The 12,520-nt window shown below is 40.4% G+C and overlaps 1 protein-coding gene across 1 annotated transcript in view; it reads left to right on the forward strand.

Moving 5' to 3' along the window:
* The first annotated feature begins 8,773 nt into the window (after positions 1 to 8,773).
* The window catches only part of CCDC170 (coiled-coil domain containing 170), a 53,280-nt gene continuing 49,533 nt past the window's right edge, over positions 8,774 to 12,520 (forward strand). Inside the window, 3 exon segments of the mRNA XM_030853153.2 lie at positions 8,774 to 9,019; positions 10,347 to 10,526; positions 10,528 to 10,604. Of these exon segments, the coding sequence (XP_030709013.2) occupies positions 8,798 to 9,019; positions 10,347 to 10,526; positions 10,528 to 10,604 (479 nt within the window). The 5' untranslated portion in view covers positions 8,774 to 8,797.

Here is a 12,520-nt window from a genome sequence, read left to right on the forward strand (position 1 = left end):
AGATCTTTTTAGAGTTAATAAAAACATTAAGAATCATTGAATTCTTGTTTTAATCCTTGAAGATACTGTTTTGGCTATAATATTGTATTATTCCATTCATTTTTGTGGTGAACTTCCTGTCCGAAATGTAGTCAAAACCTTCTTGCTGCCCAAAAAATACATTCCAAGTATTGCTGGAAACTCAATGATTCTTCTTTTTACTGCTGCCGCCTTGTGCACGCTGAGGTTCAAGTTCAGGGTTTCCTGCTGCCTCCGCAGCCAGTAAAGAATTCACGTGGTATTCAGTTTCTTAAGTCTGAAGATTAGGGTGTGAAAGCTGAGAACATAGAAAATTGGCCTCTTTAAACATGCTTTCAGTTGTCTTTTCACTTAATTAAGAAATTGATTTTAATATTACAATTATATCCACTTTTCCTTTAAAAATGAGAACATTACATATAAACTATAGTTCCTTTTGTCAATCACCTCTAATCCTGATCCCCTTCTCCAGAGGGAATTATTAAATACCTTTGGTGAGTATCCTCCAGACCATTAAAAAAATACTCTTTGCATTCATACTTAAACCTAGAAAATATGTTATTTTGTCTAACATGTATTTTAAAAACATAAACGGTATCATACTGTTAGTTTTGTTCTCTGATTTACTTTATTTGAAAAACAATATGTTTTTGAGATCTATCTGTGCTGCTCTAAATAGGTTTAGTTCTGTTCTTTTAACTGCTTTCTAGTTTCCCATCTTATGGATGTACTGTTGTTGACCAATTCCTGTATTGATGAACACTGCGAACCACGAACATTCATGTAGAATGACAAGTAGAATTGTGGGTCACGGGGTATACGCCGAAGTGTCTCCTGCAGTGGCAGGGACATTTCATATGCCCATTCATTAATCCTACTTTAAACTTAATTTTAAAATTATGTAGCACAGAAAAGCAATCACTGCTTCCAGGTCTACTGCCAGTTGTTTGCTATTTGGCAAAAGAATTTCCTTTTTAGTCCTTAATAGCTTCATTTTTTGATGAGAGGATAAGAACAGTCCCTGGGGGATAAGAATAGTCAGAGGGGACTTCCCTGGTGGCTCAGTGGTTAAGAATCCACCTGCTAATGCAGGGGACACGGGTTCGAGCCCTGGTCCGGGAAGATCCCACATGCCGCGGAGCAACTAAGCCCATGCACCACAGCTACTGAGCCTGCGCTCTAAAGCCTGTGAGCCACAACTGCTGAAGCCCTCCTGCCACAACTACTGAGTCCACGTGCCACAACTACTGAAGCCTGTGTGCTGCAACTACTGAAGGCTGCGCGCCTAGAGCCTGTGCTCCACAACAAGAGAAGCCACCACAATAAGAAGCCCGCGCACCGCAACGAAGAGTAGCCCCTGCTCAAAGCAACTAGAGGAAGCCTGCGCGCAGCAATGAAGACCCAACGCAGCCATAAATAAATAAATACATAAATAAATAAATTAAAAAAAAAGAATAGTCATAGGGCTGTTGTGAAGATTGAACGGAAATAGTTCCCCCCGCCCCCCCAAAAAAGAAATAGTTCCTGGTTCAGTGAATATTAGTTATGATCATATATATATGTATATATATGAGATACATATCTAATATATAAGTATATATAAGATACATATTTAATATATATTGTTATATCAGGATTAGTACTTGAAGCAAACCCTCAAAAGGTTTGGCATCTAAGTTTTTCTAACTGCAACCCTTCCCCATCTGAAAAGATGACTCAGTTTCTTTTAGTAGAGCCACAGTATTAAGAACATTTTGGAATACTGCATTCTCTGCAATAAAGATATAGAGTTAGAAGGGTTTTTAAGTGACACCCAAGAAAAAAGGGATTAGAGAACAATGGAAAAATAATAGATCGGCTTCTTCACAAAACTTGATTTAATGCAGAAATGTCTTCCTCCAAAATTTGTCCCACAACTGCTAAAATGTAGACACTCAGATTTATTTCCTGAATTCCACACCCATCACACTGTCCCCTGCAGGCAGTAGTAAACCCCGGAAACCAAATGCAGATATAAGAAGGAAAAGCAGGAGGGCCAGGAAAATCCTTGAAAATCCGGAGAAGAATTGATGAGTAGTCAAAATTGGCATTGGTTGGAGAAATACAATTTGTAAGACTTAATTTATGCTCTGTAAATTAGAGAAGAAACCACTTGGGGGGAAGAAGGTGGAGAGTAGGGGAGAGAGTCTTAGAAGGGATTGCTCCCTGGGGCAGCAGTGAAGGCTTAAAGAGGGATGGGGAGAGAGAGGGAAGGAGATAGAGAGAGAGAGGCTAAAGGAAGCATTCCATAGTGGAAGTGCCCTGGTGACACAGTCATGCGCTGCGGTATGGAATAATGCTGGAACAAAAGGGGAGGCTGGTTATGGGATAGAAAGATAGGAATGGATTTAGGTGCTTTTGTGTGTCAGAGGTAGGCAGTGATTTTCCTCTCCTTTTCTTTTCTTTTTATTTTTTGTCCATGGGAAAATAAGACAACTAAACCATAGAAGCAAGACTGGCCCAAGACATTGTCCCCAGGTCAGATAATCAGACACATTGTGTACTAAATTATGAATAAGCTGATCTCTTCTTTCTGCCTTTGCACTTTGAAACTGTCCTTTATTCTGAAAAGCCTATGAGCCACCCTGTGAGGCAATTTCAATCATTATCATAATATCAGTAGCTGAATCCAATCATAGGTAGTTGGCTTTTTAAAATTAATGTAAAATTGCTTCATGGGTTGGCTGAGAGAGACCTAATAACTTGGAGTGTCCTCATGTGAGGACAAATGGATGAGTTTTTAATCTTGCCATTTTGAATAGGGTAAAATTCGTTTCTTTAAAGTGAAGATTGCTTAATATTTATAGAAAAAGTTGAAGAATTTTCCAAAAATCTTACTAACTTTAGGGGGCTTACTTAAAAGAGCAAACCCCTGAGATGTCTGCTCTCACATGCATTCAAATTCCTATGCTACTGGGATTGTTTCTTTGTCCTTGTGTTTTCCATAAAGGCACCACATGGCAGGTTTTGTGATTTTTGTCTATTCTTATCCTTATTCCTTTTGTTTTTATTTAAGGGGGGATGTTTACTCTGATTATAAAATTAATGTACAGTCACTATAAAGGATTTGGAAAATATAAAAACATATAATAAAGAAGAAAATAAAAGGTAGTCCTATAACTGAAAGATAACTGCAGTAACATTTCTTCCCAGTATTTTTCTTTTCTTTAAATTATATTTAATTATACAAATAATGCATAAATATATCCTTCTTGAAAAAAACAAAGCCTTTCCCCTCCCAGCTCCAATACTATTGTCGGCTCCAGAGGTGAGGACTGTTATTAAGGTGATGTGTGTCCCTTCAGACCTTTTTCTCTTTTTCTTCTCTAAATACATTTATAGAAAAGACATAGCGCTTTCCCTCCCTATGTGTTTTATGAAAAAAGGTATCAAACTGTGGATCTATACTTTCTTACTTTTGTTCAGTGGTATATCTTGGAGATATTCTTATGCCCAAACATACAGCACGATCTCCTACTGCTTCTTGCCTAGTATTCATAGTTTGGGAGTGCCTCTTTTAGTAATTGCCTTGTTGATGGGAATTTATATTGTTTCACACACCCCCTCTTTTTTGCTGTTATATCGTTATGCACATATGTGACTGTTTTTCAAGGGGAGATAATTGAGAGGTAGAGCTGCTGGGTCATAGTATTTACATTTAAATTTTTAATAGATATAGTGTAATTGGAAGGGTATCCAAAGGGCTTAACCAACTTTATTTACATATAAGACACCCAAGACAAAGTGATACTGAAAGATTGACAATAAAAAGCTGGAACAAAGGTATATGTAGTCAGATGCAAACAAAAAGAAATCAGGAGTCATGATCTCAATATTGGAAAAAGTTGAATTATGAGCAAAAAGGGTCAGACAAATAATGGCACATTATCGTGCTACGTGGTACAATTCACAACGAATATATGAAATTTCTGAATCTTTGCACCAAGTCAAGCAGTACCAGTGTTCATTCAGCAAGAATACAAGTGCTACAAGGTGATAGAGAATTATAGTAGTAATAGGAGGCTCTAGCTCACCTCTCTCGAGCCAGGGTAGAGTAGAAATTAGGGTAGAAATTAGACGAGACTAGAAATGCGTAATTAAAATGATGAATAAAGTAGAACTAATTGATACATATTGAATTTCAAGCTCAGAAGATAGAGAATATACCTTCCTTTTAAATACCCATTGGATGTTCATAAAATTGAGTATTCACAAAAACCTTGAGAAATTCCCTGAAGTAGAAATAATATAGACAAGGATGATGGTGAAAATGTGTAATGGCTGCTATAAGAAGGACAACCTTCCAGTCTGAATGGACCCAGTTCTGAATGGACATTGGTCCACCCCACTGGTGTACACCCATGGATGTCAGCCTGGAATACAGTTGGGTTGTCTGAGCACGGTGCAATAAAACAGACATCGTAACAAATTCTGAGGACGGAGAGCCGCAAAAACAACTAAGCCCTTAAAACAACTCAGGTCAAAGAGGAAATCCAAGCCAAATATGAAGAAGACTACATAAGGATCTGGGACGGCCAGGGAAGGGCTAAGAGGAAAAGCGTAGGCTTGAATAAATAAACTCAGTCTTCTTTCAGTTTTCATATTGTTCTTCTTCTCCTTGTAATCCTCTCACGCTACTGCTGTCCGTTTCTTCTCATCTCAAGCTACCTCAGAGTGTCTTGAAGGAATGGATTTCTGTGGTATACTCCATATGGCAACTCTGTTTTTAGTTTTTTTTTTTTCTTGAAGGAACCTTGATACTACTGAGTATTTTCCATAGTGACTGTACCAATTTACATTCCCATCAACAGGTAGGAGGGTTCTCTTTTCTCCACACCCTCTCCAACCTTTTGTTATTTGTGGGCTTTTTGATGATGACCATTCTGACCGATGTGAAGTGGTACCTCACTGTCGTTTTGATTTGCATTTCTCTAATAGTTAGCAGTGTGGAGCATCTTTCCATGTGCCTATTGGCCATCTGTATGTCTTCTTGGGAGAAATGTCTGTTTAGGTCTTCTGCCCATTTTTTGATTGGGTTGTTTATTTTTTTGTCATTGAGTTGTAGGAGCTGTTTGTATATTTTGGAAATTAAGCCCTTGTCGGTCACATTGCAAATATTTTCTCCCAGTCCATAGGTTGTCTTTCATTTTGTTTGTGGTTTCCTTTCCTGTGTAAAAGCTTATAAGTTTAGGTCCCATTTGTTTATTTTTGCTTAAGAAAACATTGGTATAGCAACAGGAAAAAAAAAAAAAGAAAACATTGGTATGATTTATGTCAGTGTGGTATATTCCAGAGCCCAGCTCAGCACAGAGGTGTCTCTGGGGCTCAGTCAGGGTTCTTTGGAGAAGCAGAACCAGTAGGATGTATATGTATGTATATGTGTGTGCGTGTGTGTGTGTGTGTGTGTGTGTGTATATATATATATATATATATATATATATGACAAGGAATTGGCTTGAGTAATAATGGAGTCTGAGAATTCCCAAGATCTGCAGTAGACCAGCTGGAGGCCCAGGAGAGCTGAAGGTGTAAATTCCAGTCTGAGTCTGAATCCAAAGGCAGGGGAAGATTGATGTCCCAGCTCAAAAACATGCAGAAGGAACAGATTCTCCCTTACTCAGGCTTTTTGTTCTACACAGGCCTTCAGTGGATTGGATGAGGCCCACCCACATTGGGGAGGGCAATCTGCTTTATTCAGTCTACTGATTCAGATGTTAATCTCATCCAGAAAATCCTCACAGACACAACCAGAATAATGTTTAAACCAAATATCTGGGCACCCTGTGGCCCAGTCAAGTTGTCACATAAAATTAACCATCACAGCTACATATGTGACATATGAGAATTCCTGAACAAATGGAAAAAAGATGATTTTATTTGGAAAGCTCAACATTTAAGAGATGTTAATTCTCTTTAAGTTTATTTATAAAGTTAACATGCTCCCAATAAAAATACCAACAGGAATTTTTGGAATTTGATGAGCTGATTCTAAATTTCATATGGTAAAATGAACACGTAAGAATAGCCAAGGAGGAATATTTTTAAAAAGAAGCCCTGTCAGGTACTAAAATATATCAATGGGCTCAGGGCTGTCTTTCGAGCCCTGCTGCCAGTATTCTTCACCTGCTCTGACCCCTCAGAAGGCCTCACTGCCTTCTCTCTGATCCTTGATCACACAGGGCATACTCCTGCCACAGGACCTTTGCTCGGACTTTTGGCTATTTGAAAGATGTGGGTTGCTCCTGTTTCAGTACCTCTTGCCTATTTAATTTCTATTTAATCGTCACTTCTTTAGGGAAATCTTTCCTTCCACCTCCCTAATTTTAAGTCACTTTCCTTTGTTGTCTGTTTCTTTCTTTGCTTGAATTTATTTCAGTTTGTAATTACACAATCACCAGCGTGGTTGTTTGATAAATGCTCTTTTTCTTATTAGACTGTAAGCTCAGTGCCTGACCCAGAATAGGCTTTTCGTAAACACTTGCTGATGAATAATCTCGAGTCTGCTGGACTTTGAAAAGGTGATTTAGATCCTAGCACCTGTCTTCTAAACTCAGTAATCAAGAGTCCTCTTCACGTAGGCCCTGCTCCAGTGTCAAAGGTAATAATATCTTAATATGTGGTTTCTTTCGCCCATGAGCATGTGAAGATGCTAACGCTTTTGGTGGTGTCCTGCATTACACTGTAACCTCCTCAGATAAAGGCCCACTTCTGAACTGTCTCAGGGGCTCTTAATATTATAACCAACGGACACAATATTTTTTCATAAGAAAGAGATATAAAATTATAGTATGACTCTGTCATGTCCTAAAAAATCATGTTAGTCAATGAAAGAAATAATCATAGCCACTAAGAAACTTATTTCCCTAAGGAATTTTAGAAAATGGTCCATACGTGCTGTAGCTCAGACCTCTTGTAGGTGACCTAGGTCCTCACATGGCTTATTCTGGAAAATATTGCTGGAGTGTTTAGGGTAGAAAAGTTCCTTCTGAATGCTGGGTGAGGCTGAACAGGATGTGGTTCTCTTAACAGATGCAGTTAATTGTTTTATGCTTTCTCCCCAGGAGTACATGCCTTCCATCTTCTTGCATATGTTGTAATTGACAAACACTGGCTGTTACTAAGTGCGCTGAAGGTTTTGTTTAGCATTTTGTGGATTGAAACACACTAGTCATGACAACGCTTGTTGTGAAGTTCAGGGCTTTAAGATGACTTTGCATTCATGAGTATTTCCAAACAGTAGTCTTTGGCAGTTCAGTAGCCGGGCAGAATCATAAACAGGTTTTACTGGTGTGTTCCTCGAGGACACTAGATATTCCAGGGAAACCCTCCTTTATGTGACCTCTTTCATATTCCTTCAAAAATGAATGGCTTTCTTGTATGTCTTTCATAAAGACCCCAGGCCCTGGAAACTTCATAGAGGTGGGTATCTGTCCAAACTCTGGAATAATTCTTTCAGAAAGCGGGTGTTATGGCATGAATAGGACAGAAACAGAACCAGAGGTTACATACTGACCCACAGCCCAAACCCATCAAATCTGCTCTGCAGATGTGTTTATTGGGATCATATGGTGTTTTTTTTTAAATTTAAATTAATTACCCAGAGGGAAAAACTGGGAATTTTTACTTCAAAAAGCCCAAATATAGGACTTGTCTTGAAAAATTAGAGTAATGAGGCCATGCTGGGATCCATATTTCTGCCTTGGCAGCCATCAGTGGAGCTGAGAGTTGTTCCCGTCTGGATGGAGGACTCCAGGCATGACCACTATCTCTGGCCTCAGGCATTCATCTGAGTAACCTTCAAAACCCCAAGATAGGGCTTTCCTGGTGGCGCAGTGGTTAAGAGTCTGCCTGCCAATGCAGGGGACACGGGTTCGAGCCCTGATCCGGGAACATCCCACATGCCGTGGAGCAACTAAGTCCGTGCGCCACAACTACTGAGCTTGCGCTCTGCAATAGGAGAAGCCACCGCAATGAGAAGCCCACTCACCACAACCAAGAGTAGCCCCCGCTCACCGCAACTAGAGAAAGCCGGCGTGCAGCAACAAAGACCCAATGCAGCCAAAAATAAATAAATAAATAAACAAAACCAAAAACCCAAGATAGGCTATGAGATTGAGAATAAATGGCATAGTGGATAATTATGAAGGAGACAGACTTCTATACTTGAATCACAGGGTCTCTTTGATAAACACATGAAACACTTATTCAACAGACCAGAGATGAGTTGATAATCTTTGTAATCTGGAAATAGAAGAACAATAAAAACTGCCACCTGTTAGCCATCTCTTCTGGTGGTTCTTTGTCGATGCTATCTGTTCTGGTCAGAGGTCAAATAACATTGGAGTTGGGCGGAAGGAAACTCTGTAAAGTGTCAAAGGCCAAATCTTTTTTTTAAAAAAAATATTTTATTTTATTTATGTATTTATTTTTGACTGTGCCAGGTCTCTGTTGTGGCATGCGGGATCTTTGTTGCAGCATGCAGGATCTAGTTCCCTGACCAGGGATCGAACCCCGGCCCCCTACATTGGGAGTGTGGAGTCTTACCCACTGGACCACCAGGGAAGTCCCCCAAGGGGACATACTAACTCTTAAAAGTCAAACTCCACTACCGTCCTGGGGGAGCCTATCATTCGTTCCTGGGCTGCCTCCTGCTTCCCTTAAAATTTTGAGAAGGAGAATGAAATAATCTGAACCAAACACATCTCTGGGCAGCCTTTCCAACATATTTGGACTACAAAGAATGCTTCTGTACTTAATCTTGCTTTGCACAGCTGCATGGAAAAGATTGTTTAACTCTCCTTCGTATATTTTGTCTTTTGGGGAACCCTATCAGGAAACTTATAATCATCTCTTGGAAGTCGCAGTTACTCGGGAGCAGTTAAACCACTATCGGAATGTGGCCGAGGCTGCCCGGAGTGAACTTGCAGCAACTCTGGTCAAATTTGAATCTGCTCAGTCTGAGGTGAGAGTCTGCGTCTTCATAACTCACAAGTGGCCTTGGTAGCTTCTTATGGAGTGAAGCAGAGTATAGAGGTGATTAGAAATAGGACAAAGGGAAACAGTTTTAAACTTTTTGGCAAAGTTTATGCTTATTCTCTTATGGTGCCCCTACCCTCTAGCTGTGGAGAACTCCTGAAAGGCTGTGCATTTGCCGTGCTGCAAAGCAGGGTGACGTGGGCAGGATTCTGCATCTCAGGGGAGCTCTACATCCTCGAGAGCACCTGGGGACACCTGGGGACTTCGGGTTTGGGCTGTGTGGGCTTTGGATGGCTGGAAGCATCCCTGGGAGTAGCTGCCTTTAATGTGGATTGCTTGCAATCTGAAGCTCTGGGGGTGGAAATCCGAATCCCTTTCTTGTGGTTCTGATTGTCTGGGGGAAAGTCTAGGAAGATGATTGGGATCCATTTACCCTCTGGCCTGGATCAGGTCTATTGTGGAGTTTCTGGGAGATTCTCTCTAGACTCACTGCGCTTATAGCCTGATGGCCCCAAGGAATCCTAGGCTTGCCTGTGAGGTAACTAGCAGTCTCACTAGGCTGCCAGGATCCCACTGAAAGATGAGTTGATTGTGTGTGTGTGTGTGTGTGTGTGTGTGTGTGTGTATGCATGCATACTTACATTTCCAAAAAAACAGATGCATTCATAAAGTTTCCTAATGGGAGTGGATCTGGTAGCTTAATAAGGCACATACTGTGTTCAGCATTTTGATGCCACGGAATTCATAAAAGTTAAAACGTTTCCTTTGTGTAAATCCTATAATGATTTTTCCTTTTCTCCTATATTTTTTCCAGAAATCCGAGTATTATTTTTCTTTATCAGCCACAGTAAGGGTCCATAAGGCCAGGGGGAGAGATGCTGTGATATATCGCATAGTCTGTATCGACTCGGGAAACAGCTATGGCCATGAAATTACAAACAGCCTACCTTGCAGCTTCCTTGTTTCATCGTGAGCAGCAATAGCAGTAATACAGATTTAGAAAATGAATTCTCATTGCAAAATATTTTATTGCTTTTTGCAAAATACACCACCCATGTCTCTTGAGTGAGACTCAGTTACCACAAGACATTGCTCAATTGTTTTTTGAAAAAGACAGACTATGAAGTCCACTATTTAGGCATAATTTCCCAGCTGGTAATATGGAAACAAATATGAAGAAAAAAAAAGTAAAGTCGGATGAAGTCATGAATAAAAGATTGAAATTTTAAGTTATGACTTTGGGTTTTTTTCAAGGTACTTCCAACTTATACCATTGACATCTTTTCCCTCTTTTTACTTCTTTTCCATGTTAGCTTCGAAAACTGCGATCCAAGATGCTTTCCAAAGAAGTTTCCTGTCAAGAGTTGAAAGCTGAAATGGAGAACTACGGAGAAAACAATGCCAGAGAATCGTCTCTCCTCACCTCTTTGAGAGACAGAGTTCAGGAGCTAGAAGAAGAATCAGTGGCACTCTCCACTTCTAAAGTTAGAACTAAAAATCACAGCTCAGTCTGCAGTCAAGGAGAACCAGGAGTTAAAGAAGAAAGTTGTAGAACTGGACGAGAAATTGCAGTGAGGATATTTCAATATACTTCTCAGTGGAGCTAGGGTTAAAAATACTAATTTCTTTTTTTTTAAACTTTAAAAAATAAATTTATTAATTTATTTATGGCTGCGTTGGGTCTTTGCTGGCCGTGCAGGCTTTCTCTAGTTCCGGTGAGGGGGGCTACTCTTTGTTGCTGTGCGCAGGCTTCTCATTTCCGTGACTTCTCTTGTTGCCGAGCAGGGCTCTAGGTGCACGGGCTTCAGTAGTTGTGGCAGGCAGGCTCAGTAGTTGTGGCTCATGGGCTCTAGAGTTCAGGCTCAGTAGTTGTGGTGCATGGGCTTAGTTGCTTTGCGGCATGTGGAGTCTTCCCGGACTAGGGCTCGAACCCGTGTCCCCTGCATTTTTGAAAAAAAAAAAAAAAATCATTGACCTCACGTATCTTTGGACTCTTGAAAATTTTTTCCAAGCTCATTTCTAAATGTCACCAAGAATCTTAACAAACATGGTGTTGTCCTAAGCATGTTTATGCCCTATTGATTAGGGTTGCAAATTCTTAGATATATACAATTTGGAAGATTTCCTCTAAGTAGAGGTTTAAGTGGAGGTGGTGGAATAGTGCACAGGGGGAAGGGTTTATTCAGAAGCTAGTTATAAAAATACCCCAGAAACCCAGAACACCCCAGACCACCCTGAACACTCCTCATTAGGGTTTATTGCCAGTTTATGCAGAGAGCTCAGGAAATCTAGGTTTTCTACCCTTAGTTCTGACAAAAGGTGATTATTGAGATAAAATTGGGAGCTACCTGTTCTTAAGATACACTTTAAAAATTCTGTGTATAATAACTTAAATCACTTTACTAATAAAATACTTGATACTTGTTTTACTTATTTCATCTTATAAAGATAAAAATAAAAACCCAATGCTTCCAGCTCCTATCCTCTTTCTCTCCTTCCATGTACTGCCAAACTCCTGGAACATGTTTATATGTACTCACTGTACCAATTTCTCTCCTTTCTCAGATCTACTCCATTGAAGCCACTCATTAAGGTAACCAGTGACCGTGCATTGCAAATTCAATGATCAGTCCTATCTTACTTGACCTTCCAGTTTGAGCCAACAGTTGGCTTTTCTCCCTGAACCACTTTCTTGTTTTAGCTTCCAGGACACTGTGCGTGCCTGCATTTTTTTTTTTTTTTTTTTTTAGTATGCGGACCTCTCACTGTTGTGGCCTCTCCCGTTGCGGAGCACAGTCTCTGGATGCGCAGGCTCAGCGGCCACGACTCACGGGCCCAGCCGCTCCGCGGCACGTGGGATCTTCCCAGACCGGGGCACGAACCCGTGTCCCCCGCATCGGCAGGCGGACTCTCAACCACTGCGCCACCAGGGAAGCCCCATGCTTTTGATCTTACCTTTCTAGCCTCTCTGTCACAGTCTCTTGCTTTGTCCTCCTCATCTCCTTGACTTCCAAGTACTGGAGTGCCCCAGGGCTCACTCAGTCCTTGACTCTCTTCTCCTTTCTATCTAAATTCACTCTCATCCAGTCTCATGACTTAAAGTATGATCTACATGCTCGTGACCCCCCACGAGCATGTAGTTTCTAGATCTAGCCTGGACCTCTTCCCAGCGCTCAAGATCCACATATCTTTTTTTTTTTTTTTTTTTTTTTAAGACCCACATATCTTACGACTTACTGGGCATCTCCATGTGGATGTCTAACAGGCATCTCAAACGGAACATGTCCAGAATACCTCCTGATGTTTCCACAAAATCCTCCTGTGCTTTTCCTAATCTTGTTTAATGGTAATTCCATTCTTCTAGTTGATCAGGGCCAAAATTTTGGATCATCCTTGTTTCTCTTTCCTTGATCCTTAAGTAAATCTATCATCTATCTCTGCCGTCCAAATAAATCTAAATTTTGACAACTTCCCATTGCTGCTAACC

The sequence above is a fragment of the Globicephala melas genome, chromosome 14, assembly GCF_963455315.2.
Source record: "Globicephala melas chromosome 14, mGloMel1.2, whole genome shotgun sequence".
In the NCBI taxonomy this organism is placed as follows: domain Eukaryota; kingdom Metazoa; phylum Chordata; class Mammalia; order Artiodactyla; family Delphinidae; genus Globicephala; species Globicephala melas.